This window comes from Labrus bergylta, chromosome 20 (assembly GCF_963930695.1).
Source record: "Labrus bergylta chromosome 20, fLabBer1.1, whole genome shotgun sequence".
NCBI lineage: Eukaryota > Metazoa > Chordata > Actinopteri > Labriformes > Labridae > Labrus > Labrus bergylta.
In genome coordinates, this window is record NC_089214.1 from 16007003 (window position 1) to 16028137 (window position 21135).

Genomic DNA, 21135 nt, shown 5'->3' on the forward strand with positions numbered 1-21135 from the left:
TCCGTTACCAATGTTTGTTCTGCAGCAATGTCAATTAGCTGCATGTCACGCCTTCAACACGAGAAATGTAAATATTATTACAGAAAAACAACATTCTTCAACTTAAGCAAACAGATTTAATGACACAGTCCCCAGGTAGTAGATGCACTCATATGAGCTCATTATCACAGTTAATCTTAGCCTCTTTTTCCTGCTGTGTCACACACATAAAGATATTACAGAATCATTTACATTTAAAAGTACAATCATGGGGGCCGCCGGTGGTATACTGGTTAGTGCGCGCGCCCAACGTACTGAAGATGTGGTCCTCAAAGTGGGCAGCCCGGGTTCAAATCCGACCGGTGGCTCTATCCACTATCCTATCTCTACAGTAAAGGCACAAAAATAAATCTTTAGAAAAAGGTTTAATCATGAATGATGCGATCACAATCATACCTTTCCAAACTTTCCTTTAAATTACTTAATTGAATCATTATTCTACTAATTTGCAGTTTGACCCACCATCTTCCACTGGCTGCAGATTTGCACTGCGGGTTCACAACGTTCTTCTCTGAACCATAAACAGCTCTATAGTTTACTAGAAAACCTGATTCTTTCCTGTGACTGGTTTAGAGTATTCATAATAACCACATCCACTGATCCATATTCCCCTCCACCAAGCCTTTGAACCACTTTACTCTGAAGCAATGCATGCAGGTACAAAAATATCACGCATGTTTGTAGACACCCACACAGTCTCTGAATCCAGCGCCCGTGCTTTTACACTTGTCATTGCACTCGCATGGTAAAAATACAGAGTTTGCACTTAGAGAGGCAGTGAGATGCAGCAGGAGACATTTGCACACAATACCTCGCAGCTTGTCTGTTCACAATTAGATGGTAAAATGGGGCAACAAGTTGGTGATAAGCGATGGACATTGCCCAGTCGCTCCAACATTTGCCGTTAATTCAATTCAGAACAACATGTAAGTGGCATATAGATCAACCAATAGTAAGGTGAAGAACCTGTGACTGAATGAACGAACGAATAAAACAAAATGACATGATGGAGCGATTTAAAGACCATCACGTTTTGGAGAGCATCTTCTAAATCAAGGCTGCAATGATGGATTAGGCATTGGTTTCTAATTTAAGGTTCAAGAATGTTTGCTTTACACCCACACAGACACAGTAAGAGTGACGCATACATGCACAGTTATCAGCCCCGTGCTCCCTCGCCCTGAAACACCACCTCCAGATCAGTGTTTGTCTTTCCTGCTGCTCCCGGCTACACAGCTCAGCGTTTGCACTCCTCAGGGGGACGAGAAATCTATACAAGCCTCTCCTGGAGCCCATCAAAGGAAACTCAAAAGAGCCTTACACATAAGTTTGTTTGCCTGGACTTCAAATCCCACAATGCCACAGCGTGAACTCCATACACCACGATCTGAAACCACAGTTTGTCAAATTATTTTCTTTGTGAGTAACAACAGCAAGCTTAGTGTAAAATCCAGTCGTAAAGCTGAACAACACATTCAAATACTGCAGGGGAGAAAAGCCCTCTCTAGAGCTTCTCACTTACAGAGAGGGCTCTGTGAGCTTCAGCCACCACTGAGAAACAGTCTACAATTTTCTACAAGCATTTGTTATCTGAAAAAATATGTATTTGGGGGGACTATATAAGAATTTAACTTGTGTGTGTGCTTGCAATACTGAATGTAATAACATGTTTTATCTCTCACTTGTTTTTCAGGATAAGAAATCATCTAGACGTACATGATCCCAGGAGGATGAAAAACAAGAGGGTACAAAAATAGCGCTAAAAATGCTGGAGAGGTCGAAAATGAAAAGGGCTGCAGTACAGAGAAATAAATAGAACTTTGGAGGATGTGTGAAGTAAACACTTGAGTGAAAATAGTATGGGCTGGCTGTGTCTAAATGCTGGTTGCTGGAAGAAGAATTGCCAAGAGATTTTTAAAGCAATGGGGAAGAAAACCTGAATCAGGTGCTGTCATCATTCATATATACCCATGCATGCACAGACAGTTGACCTCTTTCTCTCTCTCTCTCTCTCTCTCTCTCTGAAGCTGATGAGATTCTGCTCTCTTGGTTTTGCTGCAGAGTTTTGTTATGTTGCATGGAGCTGCCAAGGTCTCAGGCACCATTTAGAAATCTGTGCGGCGTGCACTCGGTGAGGTCCTTGTGCACGCCTGTACACTCTCTCCCGCTCTCTCTCTCTCTCTCTTTCATGCACAATTTTTTGAATAAATATAAAATCAATAAACACAGGTTAGAAATATACTTGGGCAGCCATAAATACACCTGGAGGGTAATCTTGTATGTGTGGGAAACACTGGGCTCATTTTTGTCTTTGTACTGTAGTGACAACTAAATTTCCCCTCTAGGGATCAAAAAGGATTATCTTGACAAGCATCCATACTATTACAGATGTTGTTTCTGGAGCTTAATACAGCAACATTTCGATAACACCAACTAAGACAGGGACAATCAATGCTACCAAACCCACAGATAAATAAAATAGGGTAAAAGAGCAAAGCTTAAATTTGCAGCAGCTTTACTTTTAATCTGCAGGAATTTTCCACTTTATGTTTCAAGAGATAGACAGTAAAGGTCACAGTTCATCTCAGCAGATTGCTCTACAGTCTCAAGTGGCTCTGGGAGTTTGTGGTTGCCTTCCTCACCGGGTGACCTGCAGACTGCTGTGTGTATGTGTGAAATATATTTTGTTTGTTTTGATGTGTGTGTTAGTGTGACTTCCCAGTGCAGCCTTTGAAGCCGCTCCATTTGGCTTTTGGCCCCATCTGTAGTCAGTGTGTAAAACATGCTGTGGTTCTTATTACACCAGGGTCACACTGGGTTCAGTGTAAATCTGCCTCATGTTTCCCTCTCTCACGATTTCTTTCCTTCAGGCTCTAAATTGTGCATTTTCACACAGGAATCTAATGTGTTGTAACCACTCAGGGAGTGTGTTCAGAGGCAAATAGTCTAACGACTGAGGATAGACTGTAATCAATACATTCATAAAACAGAGTGGGTACATTTTCTTACAGACTGTAGGAGTGCTAGTTTGGGCTGTTTGTAGGTGCTTTCAAAGTGAAAAGATTTGCATAGGGATTGTTTGCATGTGATGAAGTTATAGTTAAAATAGAAACATTCAAAAGACCTGAAATTACAAGGTGAATGTACCAGCTAAAAACTGTGTAAATCAGCTTAAATGGCTGACAAGTATTGTCAGCAGAAGATATGGGACAGTAAAATTCTTGTAAACTGTAAAAGGAGCAGAAGTTAGCAGCTAAAGAGTAAACACTTAACACTTAGTAAACACAGCAGTTCATCTGTCAAAAACTATGAAGGAATAGGTCAGGAAGCATACTTCTAAGCAGAGGTGGGATAAAGTCCTTGCTTTGCAAGTCACAAGTTGGTTTCAAGTCTTTGTTCTCGGGTCCAAATTCAAGTCACAAGAAAAGACAGGCAACTCCTGTGTCAAGTCCAAAGTCATGATCTTTGAATTTCAGTCCTACACAAGTCATTAGCACTCTTCACCAAATAAAGTGCCAATTTAACAAAGGAATAATCTGTAATATTAACACAAATCATTCAAGATTTTTGGATGATTTGATTGAGCCTACTTCTTAAAATAAAACAACAACACCGGTGTGACTTTTTTTTTTTTTTCCCAAATTCAATTTTACCCTTTTTTAATTTTTCTGAATTCTGTGTTTAACGATGTGTTTAATTGAATCAAATCACAGATTAAAGTCATGGATCATTTTAATCTATCACTTCAGGAAATTGAAATATTATAAAAAAATGTATTCCCTATTATTATTTTTTTAAAGGTAGTAGTGCCCAGGCTAACCTTGCTCCCCCTGATTGACAGTCTGTCTGGAACAGTTCACAGACTACAGCAGGCTGTGGGATAACGTTACTATGGTTACGTTACTGATTGTAGATAAAAGAAGACAGATTGAAAGTGAGCGGATAAAAGTTGAAACAATCGTTTGACCGGATCATGTGCATTCCCGACCATAAAGGTCTGTACAGATCATGGGCTGTGTTCTGTTGTGCTAATGGTAAACAGGTGTGCTTGATAGCTGGCATTCCGGTGCGTGTGTGTGTGTGTGTGTGTGTGTATGTGTGTGTTTCAGCTCGCCCCTGCAACATGCAGACAGAAAAGGAGCAACCAAAAAACATTTTCGTCCGTTCTTTCCGCATCACAGAAATCACAGGGCTCTAAAATAACAAATTTAAATCTCAAGCGTTTTCGAGTAATTAGGCTCAAGTCCAAATTTAGTCACGAGTCATCTGAGTTTAAGTCCAAGTCGAGTTGTAAGTCCTTTATGATATTGTCAAGTCCTAAATCATCAAATCTGTGACTCAAGTCCAAGTCACATAACTCAAGTCAACACCTCTGCTTTGAAGTGACTGAGTAAGGTTTATCTTTTAAATCATTAAACGTGCATGCAATTGATAACAATACGAATACTAATATACTCTTTATAATACCTTACTTTCAAAAGAAAGGATGAAGTTATTTGTTGCTGCTAAGAGTGTTAAGCGGATCATTTTATTGACTGTTGAGCCTTGAAGAAGAAGCTTCTGAAGACAGTAAGATTAAGATTTTGAAACATTTAAGAATCGCATTGTATCCAAATTTGATTTTTTTGTAGGGGAAAAAGTTGCCATGTTAGATTTCTAGACACTGTAATGGGTAAAGCACTCGTCTCCTCACAGAGAGATGGCAGTTGGCCAGTATGAAGTGTCCAGGGGCCTGACCTGTTGTTGAAGTTGGTGCAGTAGGTGAGGTCCTTGCAGCCCAGCTGACACGGTTCTCTGACATCAGCCAGGCAGTTGATGAGCTCTGTCTCCACAGGGTTGTACTCACAGAGCTGGTCAAAGTCCTGCCACGTCTGACTGCCCCAGTTAGTGCTGATCTCCTGACACATGTCCCTGTCAGAGCAGAGCACAGTGTGTGTTAGTGGAAGAAAACACATTTCACCTCAGTGCCGACTCTACACTAGAGCACTTGGTTCTGAGCTGCTCTAGCACAATGACCCACCACCTACTCCTCAAAAGAAATTGCGACCTAAGTTACAGACATTTTTTAACCATTCAGATTTATTTCATAGAAATTGATGCAGTTTTGCAAAAGAAACAGAACAAAACAAATTTGTTAAAAAAAGCACTTCATAGGGGGTGCTGCGTGGCCTGGCGGTTGTGTGGGGCACACCCATGTGCGGAGGCTGTGGTCCTCATTGCAGCAGCAGTGAGTTCAGGTCTGATCTTGGTCGATTGCATGTCATTGCCCACTTTCTCCTCCCAACATTTCCTGTCTCTATTTAGCTTTCAGATTAATAAACCCCTAACCCAAAATGCCCCCGGAAAAATAACACCAAAAAAAAGATCTTCATAGACTTTTCCAGGGACACATTTGCGCTTCACTGAAAACCTCTCTGCGTCCCACTTTTGGGTTTCCAGTTCAGAACCCCTTCACTAGAGTATATGACATTGATGTACTAGCTCACACTAAGCAGTGGATGTCGGCACGCTGTACCTGCAGAGGGAGGTGTTAGCTTTGGCGCAGCAGTGCAGCTTTGCACAGTCCATCTTAGCAGGGTGGGGGGTCTCCTCTTCAGGTGGGGAAGGAGGGTGTGCGCTGCCCAGAAAGCACTGCCACATGGGCTCCTGAGGGAGAGGCTGGGAGCCACACTCCTCGATCAAACCCTCCATGATCTCGTGCTCTGTGCTCATGGTGCGGAGTATCCTCCGGCATGCCACCTGGCAGTGTGTGGCCTCTGCTCGATCGCAGCAGTACAGACCTGGAAAGAAGAGACAGATGGCTGAGGAGAGCTGAAAATGGAATATATCATGAAATATTTGGCTCTCACCTCGTAAATGTACATATGAAAAAAGAAAAATGGATCCCTTGTGAAAACACAACATGTTTCTGTAGATAATCTTCAGGATAGAGATGCTTTTTTTAACAGAGTTTTTGGCTAGAAGATATTTGTAACGTCTTTGTGATATTCATTTCAAATGACAGCCTGATTCTGATGTCAAAGTGATAGAAAATCAAGAAGTTTCCAAGCCATAGTTACAGTACATTTAGACCGCTGAGGTGAACAGTATTATCCAGTAGGAGGCTCCAATCTGCTGTCTTTACCAAGTGAATCACTTACAGAGATGAATTTAATAAGTGATAAAAAGGAAATATGAAAAGGGACAAATTGCCAGTATGCCTACAAGAGGTTAAGGAGAACTTTGGACATTAATTCTCAGTCAACTTACGCCTCGATGAGCTCCTAACTGTCAATGCCGATGGCCTTGGTTTTTCAAAATGGTTCAAGAACTGTTCCAGACAGTAATAGAAGTAGTCCCTATAAAACGTGTTGATAATGTATTGTGTAATTTACCCAAAATAACAGCAGAGGTGTTACTGGAAAGAAATGATGTCAGTTTTTTATTGTGTGTTAAATGATTAAAGCAACCCAAACAGAATCGCATTAACACCGGCCGCAACTGATTAAAGTAAGCTGTGCAACAAACGTATCTAAAAAGCTGGAGGAACACAAACAAAGCCTTTGCTCAGAATACACCGAGGTAAACCTAGAGCCCCTGTAAACTAACAGCATAAAAACACATGAACCTGTGATGCATTAAGGGATCCAGTGTTGCTGTTCAAAGCACGCCTGGAGTGTGAGCTGTATGGCTGCAATATTGATGCACTTACTGTCTATAGGGCTGCGTATAGGGTAGGACTTGGTGAAGTTGCTGACACAGCCGAGCAGCTGAGTGCTGTGACTCTGGCAGTACTCTTTGACAGCGTTGATCTGGGACACGGTGGGGGTGGAGTCGGTCCTGAAGATGGCCTGGCAGTACTCCCTACAGGTGGTGTGACGCCCTGCGTAGCTGCAACATGTGGAGCCCACTGGAGGAAGATGTACGCAGGTTAAAACACACAAACACACACACATCCAGTGGTGAGTCTGCCCATTATTACAACTTGTTATGACAGAGCATGCTGCTGCTTTTGTTATGATGGTGCATAAGTTCCTCATAATGATGCCTATGACATCATATTCATAGGAAACCATCCTATGTTGATCTGAAAATCTGTTGCAAAAGGTGTTAAATACTATTATTTGAAAAGGCATAAACATTATTCTAATAGGCAAAAAGATAGGCATTTTGATTTGAAAAGACTTGAAAATAAGGCTCGGAATAAAGGACACATTTTGATGATAATCTAACATGAAAAAAAATACAGAAAAATACAGAATACATGCTGAATTAAGTTCTCTAATGCGTATGAGCTATATTATTTCACCAGGCCAAGGACTGGCATATGATTGGCTGTTGAGTTTGTAACATAAAATAAATCTCTCAGTGCACTATCAACCCATCATCAAGCTCGGTCAGATGAGTTTAAATGTCCAATATTGAGAGATTCACCTGAAAACACACTGCTAGTGCAGCCTTATGGAAGTCAAATGAACAATGCACGATGCATGCAAAAGTGAACAATACTGCACTGAGCACATAAACCCCTCACCTCTCACTTGTTCTTAATACCAAGCTAGGCTTCGGTAGGATACAATTTTAGATTCAGTATAGAGACATCAGAGTGATAACCCTTTCCCTATCTAACTCTGTGTAGAAGGCACACGTATAAAAAACATTATCTGCTTGGTCCATGCCAGGATTGCAAGAAAATAAAAAAGAATGCATTTCTTTGGACAACATCCACTGCATTTAAAGTCAGTGGATGTCAGCATACCTTTAACTGTTGACAGCTGTCTTTTAACTGACGCATATCTACTCTGCATCAAACAGAAACTATCATTATTATTATTATTATTATTATTATTATTATTATTATTATTATTATTATTAAGCTTTGTTTTACTTTTGGTTCCTCATATTTTTTCACTTACAATGGATTGGCCTGTGCGCTGTGTGTACCTTCAGAGATCTGACCTTCAGGCAGATAAACACTCCATGTATTTTATTATTCTTTCTAAAGCTGCCTGAGCAACATTAGACCTCTCAACAGGAAGTAACTGACCTATCATCCTGCCAAGCAAATAACAAGACTCTGCTGTATGAGTGTGTGTGCATCTGTGAATGTTGTGTATTCACAGTCTGTGAGACTAAGACCAAGAGAGAGAGGGACAGAGGAAGAGGAAGATGCCTTTATTTTGTTACAATATTGGCGCTCTTAAGGGTCCTTATTTATGTCTTGGCTGGATTGACATTACAGATAAATAAAGTGTTGGCTTCCTCACTCTGTGTGCGTGTGTGTGTGTGTGTGTGTGTGTGTGTGTGTGTGTGTGTGTGTGTGTGTAAGAACTTACTTTCATTTTTGGTGATGCAGCTGTAGAGGGATGTCTAGAATAAGAAGAGAGAAGCTGTGGTGATACTGACTCCAGCTGTTAGACTCTAACTCAATATTTCATCATAGAATAAAGCAACAAATAAACTACAGCTCCACCTCAGGGGTTCTCAGTCTTTTTGGCTAATAAACGCTCAAAATGTCTTAATGAAAAGCAACATCCCAATTTAAAAATGTCACTTGATAACACAAATGTTTAGCTACATATAGGCCATCTTTCACTCTACAGCATTTTAGAAGCCCTCAGTGTCAGCAGGCTTTTGGAAATGCAGCTGACTGCGTTTCAGTTCGCCAACTCTAGGGTTGCTTTTTAGTTTGAAGAAGCAAAAACTGAGACTACTAGCATGACAGTTTGGGTGTTTTCCCGTATGCACAAAACTACAGAAACTATCCTGAAATTTTCTGGGTGAGCGTCATGTGTAAAAGCAAAATGCCACATTTTTCAACCAGACATTACCCAGATTTTTTCATGCCAGCCCCCTAGTCAAATTTTGCCTGATTTAAGAGAGTACACAACAGGAAACACTCAGGAAAAATTAACCTTGGGCAAGTTTGTGAGAGCGGTGACACATCACACATGCAAAGCGTGAGTGGGGCGATAATTGTGTAACACATGGCAAACAACTGTCATTATAATGTTAGAATTTGTTGCTTCATCTTTCTTGCCTCCTGACCGCTCCCCTCTGCCCAACAGGTAAAACTTCATGCAATGAGGGACATGGGTCAATAAGCAACCGAGGAAGATTTTTAGGGATTGCAGGTTGTCCTGAAGTTTTGATCAGGAGTGCAGGTGTGATAACTGCTTTGGCTAGTTACTGTTTGCAATGGTTGCAAAGCATCCGTGACATGTGCAGTAGACGACATTCAAGTTCTTCAATTGTCATCTTAAGTGTGACATTTAACATGCAGCCACTGAATTCATTTGACTTCTCTAAGACCCTTGTACTCACCTCTGTGACTTTTTTGCATACTTTTGTTATGTCATTTTTAGATGTAGCCTGTTAGGGGGGAAAAGAAAAGACATTAAAACAGGTAAACTCTCATAAAACACATAAGAAATTCACAACATTATTAAAGCCTTGGTCAAACTATTTTTGGATAGTCACAGTCAAGAAAAAAGCTGGATATTTCTTTCTCACCTGTCTACATTCCCTGCGACACTCAGATGAGATAGCCAGCTCACAGCAGCCCAGCCCCACCCAGCCGTCTGACTTCCTGGATACACCTGGAGACAAATCAAACACCACAGAATCAACTTGCTATACGTGTGCCAATTTTAAGGGTGGTTTGCCTCTACACCAAATGATGACACTGGCACTGGCTGTTGTGTTTCCCACTGTTAAAGGTCTTCACCATGTTTTTTTGAACACCGATATGTGTCCCTAGTCTGTCTACAAAGCCCCTTATAGTGAGAAAAGTCAATCCTCTCCATCTTTTGTCTGCTCCACTTTTCAGAAAATGTGTCTTCAAACAGGCCAGTTGGAGATTTCCCCTTCATGGCATCACAAAAGGCAGTAACCCCTCCCCCAGGTGGGTGAAACTCCCACAGCTAGGTGTTTGTTCTGCCCTTTGAGTCTGCCTTCTCACCACCAGAGGGGCGTGGTCAGACACAGCTCACTTACATTTAAAGCTACAGACACAGAAACAGCATGTTCTGAGCAGGGCAGGATCTAAGCGGATTGATTGAATGTTGACTTACAGTGACAGTAATGGTGCTTAGGTTGGTCTATTACCCATCACTGCTGATAAATGACTAATTTCTAATTATTAAATGTTTAGATTATGTTTTTAATCAAATGTGTATTTATAAGAAAAAAGGCAAAAAACATGGCCTTCTGCACTCATCTCAAATCATCTTATTTTTTGACTTTCTAATATTTCTCTCTAGCAGCAGAGTGTACTTATACTTCAATAGTTACTAGAACTTCACATTTTTCATGCGAGTGTGGCTCATAGGGGAAAAGAAAAGGAAAAGTCAGAGCACAAAGACCTCCTCTATCTTTAAGATCTATTGTTTGGAAGTGTTGTGATTTTTCACTTGGATACAGATGTTGGATACAAAATGTGCGATGACTCACTAAAATATGGGTGGACATCCAGATCTAGAAAGACACACTGAACTCTGTACAAAATGAATACACATTTAAGCTTCATCAGATATCCAAAACAGGCTGATGAATTGACTCTAAGATTAGTAAAAATCTACTAGTGGCTCCAAGTGTTTTACAGTAAATTGAAAACCAAATTAGATAATTCACTTGTTTTTAAAGGACATTTAAAAAAATGTATATTTGAAAAAGCTATTGTCCACTAACGGTTTTCAATTTCAGACCGCTTCTCAGAGGCGCCTACTGTTGCTAGGTACAAAAGTTAGATCACAGCACTCTGGTTTCCCTCGGTAGTGACTGTAAGGTCCATTTTTAATTGCTCTGTATGCTTAATATTTGCATTTTTTTAAGGAAATTCCACCAATAAATCATAAAAAAAACAATGTGAAGGAATCGTGTTCAGGCATTAGCAGCAGCTCTAGAATTTTTAAACACAAGTAAAATGAGTTTTGTTTCTGCCACTGCTGTTCTCAAAGTTGATATTACAAGTCCGGCTGTTTCTTGATTTTGCTAGCTCATGGAATAGCAAAGTGGTGATCCAAAAGTTTAACTTTTTTCAACTAAGAGCACGGGGAATTGCAGCTACAAAGAAAAACACGAATGACAAGGACGTTCTTGGGCTTAGGGTGCTAAGTGCTTAAAATGCTGAACTGAACTGCACTGGTTTTTTATAGAAAATGGGTTATACCAGGGGGAAAAAACTGTTACCGGACAGAGACCCTACAAAGGTTAGAGATTTTGGACAAAACTTTAAACTTTAAACTAATCAAATTTAATTCGCTTACCTATATCAAATATGCTAAAATCTCAGAGTGTACAGCAGGGCTGCACTTGGAGTAAAAAGTGGCCGTAGTTATTTTGGTTCAGACCGATTTTTGTCCCAACATTGCTGCTGGTGGTCCAATGACTGGCACATGCACACACTTCCAACTTTTAAGTCTGGTTCATAATACGAATCCAAGCCATAGAGCTTCAGTTTAATGTTATCATGTAATTTGATGAGCTTTGATAAGATCCTCTATATTGTGCAAGAGTTGCATGGAGGCATTTTGAGAAGTGAAGGAAATCATTAATTGAAGTTGGCATGTTGGGAGAAGTGGTTACACAAACAGAGTAAATCCCTTAAAGCTGCTGGAATGCAGTGAACTCAAGAGAATTGATGATATCTTTTACAGGATGTGAGGGAAGATAGTTTCTTAACAGGTTAAATCTTTACAGACTCCTGAGGCTGTCTGGACTCCAGTGTTCATAGAGTACAGAGAGGTAAGAATAACAATGCTTCCCAATCTGGAGGCTATCAAGCTACTGACAGGTACATTTGTTCCAAGCTAAGGCAGCAGCATGTAGGCCTTTGATCTACTGCCTGCTTTCTGCTCGGGTCACTCCACACAGCTCTAACAGCTACACTTGTTACCATCCCCTCAAAACCAAACCTACACAGTAGATACAACTTCTATTGGATTTCATACTTCATGTCAGTTTAAGAGTCCAAATGTTTCCTTTTGATTTATTTTAAAGAGGTCATATTATGCCCTTTTTGGGGTTCATATATTTCATCTATGTACCTACTAAAGTATGTTCACAATAGCTAAACTTCTAAAAAAGTGTCTGTTTTCATGTACTGCCTCTCTGTGCACCGGCTCGCTTCTGACTCTCTCTCTAAGGCTCTGAAGTGCCCACGTTCAGAGTCCCCACGTGTGCCAAGTCTGATCTGATTGGTCGGCCTGTCGGCTCTGCCGTAATTGGTCAGTCACTCAGCACGGTTCTCGGAAATGTCCTCTTTTACCATATTGGGAATGCAGCCACTTTGTCTCCGAAGGGAGCAAAAACATTAGCACCTTAGCACTACTGTGCTACTGCAGGCTGCGGCATATCGTGGGCGTGCTACAGAAGTTCATGGGCAAGCAGACATGAGCTGCTCGGCTTGCCACAACAAGCCAATGGGCTAAGATCAGTGATATCACACTGACAAGACGTCACACTGACAATTTTTTTTCGAGGGGGGCTAGAACCGAGCGTTACATGCAGCTAATGCTACAGCTAACAGGAGGACGTAGGAGAAGCTGCGTTTCTGCGGACTTGCACATAGATGTGCATAAACATCCACAGGACACATGGAAAACACACTAAAGAGCATATAAAACCATAAAAAGCATAATATGACCCCTTTAAGTGCATTTTTCGGGTTCAAATACATGTGATCTGATCAATCAGGAATCCCTCCAAGTCCCTCTTGAATTTCTGCAACCTTTGCATCGCATTATTGAAAGAGTGAACTACTAACCTGATTGTTTGTCTTAAGTAATTTATTATTTTCACTTTTCTGTGGCCACATGACAAGCTGATCATTACTCATGTGGGGCATATGAAAGCCTTGAAGCGTGATTGACTAATAGTCAAACAAACAAGCAAAAATTGCAAATAACCACATACCTGACCCTTTATTTACTCTCTTTTTACCTATGGTTTGGTCTCCACCACCTTCTGAGAAAAATATCTATCTAGCCTTGAAAAGGGTCTGTCTGTTTCTCAGTGGACTATTTTGGTGTTTGTACACAGTGATGACGTGTTTGTTGGCAGAGCCCAACTGGTGGCTAAAAGTGAGCCAGCCATAGCTTGCAGTCAAGTCCCATCAAAAAATGATGGACCATCTGGAAGCAGAAAACAATTTGTCTTACAGTAATTCAATGGTGTGAGGTGTCCTAACCCATACTCACTCGAGTCAGTGGGTCAGGGATCCATCTAAATGACCAACCTTACAGTGGCCGGTGTTGAATACTGGATAGCTTTGTTTCTTTGTGTAGATATTGGGTCTTGCCCAGGACATTGAGTATCCAGATTTGTTGGATGATTTATATGTATTTGGCAACATATAACATCTACCAGAACCATTTCTATTTGCACAAAAGGACGGGACTTATAGAGATACTTTTTTGCAAACTCTTCAATACATTAGCTTAGGAATAATGATCTGTTGAACAGACGTTGACAGAGGATCTAAAAGTCAAACATCATGGGCCTCATGCCAAAGTCAGAAATGTGTCTCTTACCTGGGAGTGTAGAGTTGATGCACAGCCAAAGTTCATTCTAGAATACAAAAGGAATGAAAAGGTGTAAGTCAGATGTTACTTGTAAGTTTTATATTGAAGCTTTCCTGAAACATGTTTAGGTATCATATTGTAAAATGTTTCTCATTTTTCATACAATCTGATTGTTCGAAAAGCTACAAAATGCAACTTTCCGATCAAACCAGTAAAAATGTGTGGTTATAACAGTGAACAGGCAAAAGTTGTTGACTTAAAATAGGTTCTCAAATGATCAGATGGAGTACTTGGATGTTAAACGCTTTGGGCGCAGGGACTATGGCTACACCCACAGTTCCATGAACAATCTTTGAGGATTGATTCAAGCCCAAGACTGAGGATTTGATAAGCCTCACTGAAACAGAAATGTTCAAGTTGGAGGAAGTTTGGTTGTTGGCGCTGAGGTGAAGCCACCATCGCTGAGTGAGACAAGCTGAACTTTCCATAATTGAAGCAAATAAGCTCTTAAATGTAATGTACCACAATTCAATTTCTGACATTTTCACTGGGATAAAGATGATTGTTTCAAAAGGACATGTATAAAATTAAGAGATTTAAGTAATTGCAGTGCATTCTTTTCAGTCACAAACCACAGCAATTATGGATTGCGGCTGGTGTTCTGCTCTGAACCCCACCACTTCAATACTTGAAACACCAGAGTTCATGATTGTGCCGCTGTTGATTTGCCTTTGGTTTGTTTGACCAACAAACACAATCAGCTGCTTTTCAAAAAGAACAGTATTGTATTGTCTAAAGAACATTGTCTCATGTCCATCTGTAAATGCTTCTCACTGAGTGTCAGTAGGAGATATGTGAAACAAACAAAGACATGTGCACCATGGCATGCAATCACGATATGCCATGACACCAAACAATTGGCATTGTACAAAATAATCTTTTGGTATTCCCCCCTTCATGCCAAACACGAGTTTATGTAAGTATACAGTTGATGTCCAATGGTACTTCACAATCATAACTATGTTGTGTTGTTTGTCTGTAGCATGGTGCACTGAACATATCAATAAATAATCAATCAATCCTCATCGATGGAATTCACAACCTTTGTTCGGTCGACATTGTGCAACTTGTTGTCCCAGAGGTCAGTACTGGATTGGAAAAGAAGTATTTTGTTTTTCTGCACCTACTGCTTGGAACAATTGACAGACTGGCTTTAGATTGCACAACTTAACCACTGTGTTTGTTTTTTTCATCAAAGAGAAATCTTTACAGTCCAGGCTATCTGTGTGTGAATGTTTTAGATGTCTATTTTCCTTCTAGTCTTTTGTTTGACCATTTATTGTAACAACCATGTGTTGCTCCAGTGTTTCCCACACACAGACGATACCTGGGCGGGCCACAAACTCTTTCCCGCTCTGCCCGTATGTGTTCTCTCTCTCTCTCTCTCTCTCTCTCTCTCTCTCTCTCTCTCTCTCTCTCTCTCTCTCTCTTCAACGTGGGAAGGGTGGATGAGCGAGTTATTCAAAAGTTTGACCTGATGTGAGAAATATCACTTTGCAGAAAATATTATAGATTAATATCAATAATTAATGGATGATTAAAACTCTATACAACAACAAATAACGCTCACCAAGGCAGAGAGGGGAGAGTCTGTATGTGATGATTTCTTCAGGAGTCAGGAAGAATATAGTGTGAAGCTGTGAAATTCTCTGTTTCTATAATTTGAATTATTTATTAGTTACATTTCAAAACCTTGCACTCAAGAGAGTTATTAATGGCTGTTTGAATCTTTCTATGTGAAAATGTAAATGCAGAGAAATCAGTTCATGTTTATTGTAATTTAAAACCTTTTGTTTGTTTTAATTCACATATCACACTTCCACCATAGATGATGGCATACAAATAAAGGAGAATACAGAAATAAATCGTTTGACTCTCAAAATGTTCTAGTGGAGATCAGTCTGAGTGAGAATGAGAGATGGTCAGTTTATACAGTTTTCAAGATTTACGTGACTAACAGTAACATTCAGTGTTTTATTATAAAACATATCAAAGAACATTTCCAGGAACTGTTTGCTTTGGCTGTCAATTGTTAAAGAAAGAAAATCAGTATCGCTCAAAATTGGTATCAAGTCAGGTCAGGCCAGGCCAGATAAAAATTGGAAGTGCAAATCGGCCACAGAAATTTCGATCAGTGCATATCGAGTAGAAAGTCCAGCTTGGAAGAGAGCACGGGTATGTTCAAACTGAGTGCTTTTAACTGTGTACACACTCCATTTGCTCTCTTTTAAGCTTTGCAATGAAGTTTTGGCTCAGGTTTAATGGAATTTCAGATGTATACGTCATTACATGACGTTCTGACATGAAAAAAGATATATCAAGTCCATCCTAAGGGATTCTGTTAGGAGAATAACATTGTCTGGAATGTGATGAGAAACACTTTGGGGCTAGGGACAAGCTCATTATCCAGCACTTACTCACTTTGGAAATAATCATACTCAGCTATCGACTGGGAGTCGAAGAGACTTGAGAAATTGGTAAGAAGCTGTGAGAAGGTTCTCTAATTTCATACAGAACAAGCTTTACATTCCCCAGATCAAAACAGTGTAGAAAAACAGGAAAACAAATAAATCCCATGAAACTTCCGTTGGGTATGTGGTGAAATGTTGTGGGATTAATCATCACAAACAGGCCCTGGTGTCTCCTCTGAGTAAGGGAGACAGAGACACCGATATGTATGTGGAAAGAGATTGAATGATAAGAGTGGTAGAGACGAGAAATCCCTTTCCAGCTCTTTCGCTTTTACAGGACAGTCATTTGAATAAACACACGTCACTGTTAACACCCCCGACCCGTGTCTCTTGGCTGGGCAACAAAGGTTCCCGTCAGCGGGCGTCGGCATCATTTATGAGGCAGGCCGAGGAGTAACAGTTTCTTTACATGAAGCATAAACATGATTTGTGATGAAACAGGGGCCAATACAGCAAAAAACACGAACTAGAAGAGTTATGTTGCAGTTTAGACTAGCCAAAGCCCTCCTGTCTACAGAGAGACGGGGCATTTGTTCGACACAGCTGCTAAAACATTTTGTTAGAAGCTGCTTTCAAGTCAGCATCTTAACACAAGTCCCAATTAACAGTGATTATTTAATGCTGAAACTAAATTATATGAATATGGCTGAAACAATAAGGCTCCACTCCTTCAGGATGATATCAGTGGTAGAGCTGGGAATCCTTGGTTGTCTCACGATTCGATTCGAGTGGTCACAATTCAATTCAGAATCTATTTTCTTTTCAAAACGATTCTGGATTCATGATTCAAAGTCTATTTTTAAATTAGCACATACTTCAGGATCTACTCCAGTCATCTGTGAGACTGGCTGAATTTATAAGTTATGAATCTATCTAAAATCTCAGAAGATAAGTAATCTCGATTTCCCCCCCCCCCCCCCCACCTCACCAAAGTGAGTGGGGTCATAGGACAATTGAGAGGGGGGGTCGTGAGATACCTTCCATAACCAAATAAGAATTTAAAAAGATTTAAAATTGAATATTTTACCCATTAATACAAAAAGCAGCTATAGTCAATAAATAAGATTTATGCTGAAATATGCCCTCTAAAAAAATAAAAATACACACAGACATCAGCTGAGTGTTTGTTTATTAAATTTCCACTCAGTCCTCAAGTTTATGTAGGTTACTTGTTTTCTACTTTTCGCCTTTCTTACAATAAATTATGAAAGTAGGGACAGTGGCTGAAATGTTTGGGGACCACTGATCTATACCAGTAAGGGTCCGGGAAACAGACCCCCTCAACAGCACAGTGTGGCAGCTTTAAACCTAAGCACCAAACCTAATTATTCAACTAAATACACACTCATCTGTTTAAGCAATGTTAATGGAAAATCAAGAGTTTTGTTTTAGATTCACCTGAACACGTTTATTATTAACTCTTTGGCAGCCACAAAGTCCAATGTTGAATAAAACATGTGGCTTTATTGTCATGCATTGTGTTTGTTTTGTAAAAACATCAATAACAGCTGCTGAATAAGACCTGGAAACATGTTCAAATGAGAACAAGCATGTAAGACGGCCTCAGTCTAATTACTAATGTGCTTCTAATAGGCTGCTTGCAGATAGATGAATCAAGCACCAAGCCAACCTCGCTGCTTTATAATTAACCATGGAAGGAGGAAGGTTGACACGTGTGTGTGTGTGTGTGTGTGTGTGTGTGTGTGTGTGTGTGTGTGTGTGTGTGTGTGAGATTGTGTGGTTTAACCAGGTGCTCTAGAGTTTTGGTAACCATAACCACCGACCCACTTCCTGCAGATCTCTAATAAGAGAGTTGACACTAGTTTTAACTTTACATAGGCCAAGGGGTTAGCTGTAGCAACACAACACATAAAAACTTAAGAACGGAAATTAAAAAGTTTAGATTATTTTTGGAGTGGCACAGAGAGTGAACCTCGGCCATGTGCCGTCAATAATCAATAATCTATATCAGGAATCCAATGGCCTCCTGTATAAACTGTGTAGTTTAAAGACCTACGCTACTTTGTTTCATTGTTGGCCATAATGGCGGTACTTAGAGAGCCAACAATTTTCTGAGGTGGTACTCATCATGAAAAGTTTGAGAACAAGCCCCAGAAGGGAACTGAAACCTAGAATGTTTTACCAAATTTTGCTTTCCAACATCTTAGTGGTTGTCCCTTTAACCTAAAACTTTGTTCCTAACAACCTGTGGCTAATTCTTCATGTTACCATAGGTCAGAAAGACATCGACATGATCAGGGCTCTGTTTGTCTATCATTGGACACTTTAGCTGTATTAGTTGGTGAAAAAAAAAAAAAAAAATAGGATGTTGCCATATTATTGTGGTTTTTAAAGTTACCTGTTCCTAAGGCTTCTTACTTAAGATCTTACACGCAGAGCTATCCTGTGCCTACTATTGTTGGCCAGAAACCAAAAGCTAACCTAAATGAAAAGACAACCTTCTGATATGAACCACTTAAACCAAAGCAAAACAACATGGATAACCCCTCATCACATCTTATCCAATCTTAACAAGCCAAGGCTCCATTATGAATCCATTTAAATCTTTCTCTGATGATTTTTATTGATTTATCTTATTGCATCCATTTGATTTCTAAAATATGATATCCATAATAGGTAAAGCATGGAAAAGTCTCTTCATGTGAATATAGAAAGTGTGGTTTGATAGAGGGAGTGGACTCACCATGGACTCTGGACAGTAACCAGGTAACCTCTGGAGGAGATGCTTTAGACGGGACTCACTCTTTATCGTAGCGAGCTGCAGAGAAAAACATAGAATTAATTCAAACAATCTAAAACCATTAATGTGCTCATTAAGCAGGAGTATTAAAATGGAAAACGTGAAGAACAAGTACGAGATGGTTTTGATCCAGATCCAACTGAAGGACGGGTTGGATATTTTAGTTTCCTCAAATTTAGAAAACCTGTACAAAACTACAAGGTCCTTACTTTATTTAAATACTAAAAGCAGGGTTGAATTCAAATTATTTTAATTCATTTGACTTTTTTAGAGATTTATTTTTAGCTTTTCTTTGGAGATAGGACAGTAGAGTCAGAAATGTGGGGAGAGAAAGAGAGGGTAGGTAATGTCACGCAGGAAAAGATTCTCAGAATTTAGATGCAGTAAACAATAAACCCACACAAAAATAAAGCACACACTCCCAGAATAAAGGACAAATGTTTTTTTTCTCTTATTAACAACACTCCAACAACATAACTAAAAAATATCTATAAATCTGATTTTGGACCAAAGACGCTCCCTAGAGTTTTCATAATTGCAACAACAATTTTCAGCTCCTCAAAAACCAAATTAGTTTTATTAGAAAATGAAAGAAAAATAACTCAACTTTTTTATTTTTTCTCCAAAAAAAAGTATAACAATGGGATAAGAGTCATTTAAAAAATCTATTACATAACTGTATCTCAGGCTGTCCCATTAACAATCCTCTTGTTGTAAACAAGAAGGTTTTTTCCATGCGATCGAATCAGGTAGGCCAAGTAACTTCAAGCTCCAATGAGGAGTTTTTTATCTGGATATGAAACAAAATACTGTTGCCTCTTTATAAACTAAATATAACCGTAGAACATGAGGCCACTGCTGTAAATCTGAAAATACATTTAAAATGAAGCATTTAGATCAAAGGTCAAACTTTCTATCGCTCTGATAAACACCTCTGATTAATTCTTCCCAGTACAAATGGTTCTTTAACTTTGTATTAGAGCCAGGCCGATTCATGATTTATCAGCCAGCCGATAATTTCATTTCAAACCTTTATGTAAGCCTCGAAAATCATTGAGGTTTCCCTCATTTACAATGATGTCGAGATACAGATCAAAAGGGGCACAAATAAAACAACAAAGACAAGTCAGGATAATTCTCATTACAAACAATTACACACTGTGGTAAAGTGGTTTGAGATCATTGTCTTAATCTGCGTGAAAGTGAAAGTGTCAATCTTGAGTGAGAGAGTGTTGTAAATCGTTCCACATTTTTGGAGCAAAGAAGCTAAAAGCAGACTTTCCAAGTTCAGAGTAAACCCGCTGGACTTGGAGCAATAGACAGTCAGTAGAGCGAGCGTGGTAGGGCCCGATGGTCCAGTTCAGCAGAGATGTTACACAAGATGGTGTACGTCCAATATCGGCCAATATTAGCATATCCAGTGACTATCTGTATGAGCTAATTTTATCGCAGATTTTGACGATATTACTATTTTTATTTCATTTATTTATTCACCAGTCAAATAGCATTTAATTTGAGTATCACTGTATCACACTAGCAGTTCTCTTTCACCAGCAGAGGGCGCTATATAGATTACAACAAGCGTCATCACTCTACAGAGTGTCACTCAGTGATGCACGTACATGCACAGTCACTTTCCAGTTGAGTGACCATCTTATCTTCATTATGTATCATTCCACAAGTGTTTGATAACTGCATTAGAGGGATCAACACAATAAATGTGTATTTCAATATCTATCTATCTCTACAGACGTAGATGAAACATAGATCTAAGAAAGATATCGGCCAATATCGATACTGGTGTCCCATATTGGTCGGGCCCTACTTCAAATCACCTTAAAGACACCGACGCTTCTAAGATGAGGAACTGTGCTGATACCTCAGTGACATTGGAAATCACAGTGGGTAGAACCAGCAGCTCCTCACACATCCAACCCTTATAACCACATGGCAGAATATATCATGCTCATTTGAATCATGAAGAGAGTAAAGTGTGTTACACCTTTCCCCAAGTATTCTGTTGTTTTCCTACGCATGGGAATGTGTTCAGGCCATGGGAAAGTTTTGGATAGTGCAGGCAATCCCAACACTTCTGAGATATGCTCACTTAGACGTCAACAAGGCATCCAAGTTTGTGGTGTGGCTCCACACGCACACACACACGAACACACACCCACCAAGCCATCCAAGTGTTGTGTGAACATACGAGGCGAGAGCCTGGGAGAATGCACCCACTGCCAACAGTCTCTGGCTGAAGTGTGAAGTCATGAAACCAAGTGAGTGAGATTTACAGCCTCGCACA

The 21135-nt window shown here is 39.9% G+C and overlaps 1 protein-coding gene across 1 annotated transcript in view; it reads right to left on the reverse strand.

Moving 5' to 3' along the window:
• Positions 1 to 21135, reverse strand: part of reck (reversion-inducing-cysteine-rich protein with kazal motifs) — a 77239-nt gene that overhangs the window by 35031 nt on the left and 21073 nt on the right. Inside the window, exons 3-10 of the mRNA XM_020639815.3 lie at positions 18777 to 18851; positions 13551 to 13587; positions 9532 to 9617; positions 9343 to 9390; positions 8355 to 8388; positions 6731 to 6928; positions 5555 to 5819; positions 4777 to 4950 (exon numbers count right to left, since the gene is read on the reverse strand). Of these exons, the coding sequence (XP_020495471.1) occupies positions 4777 to 4950; positions 5555 to 5819; positions 6731 to 6928; positions 8355 to 8388; positions 9343 to 9390; positions 9532 to 9617; positions 13551 to 13587; positions 18777 to 18851 (917 nt within the window). The remainder of the gene's footprint in view (positions 1 to 4776; positions 4951 to 5554; positions 5820 to 6730; positions 6929 to 8354; positions 8389 to 9342; positions 9391 to 9531; positions 9618 to 13550; positions 13588 to 18776; positions 18852 to 21135) is intronic.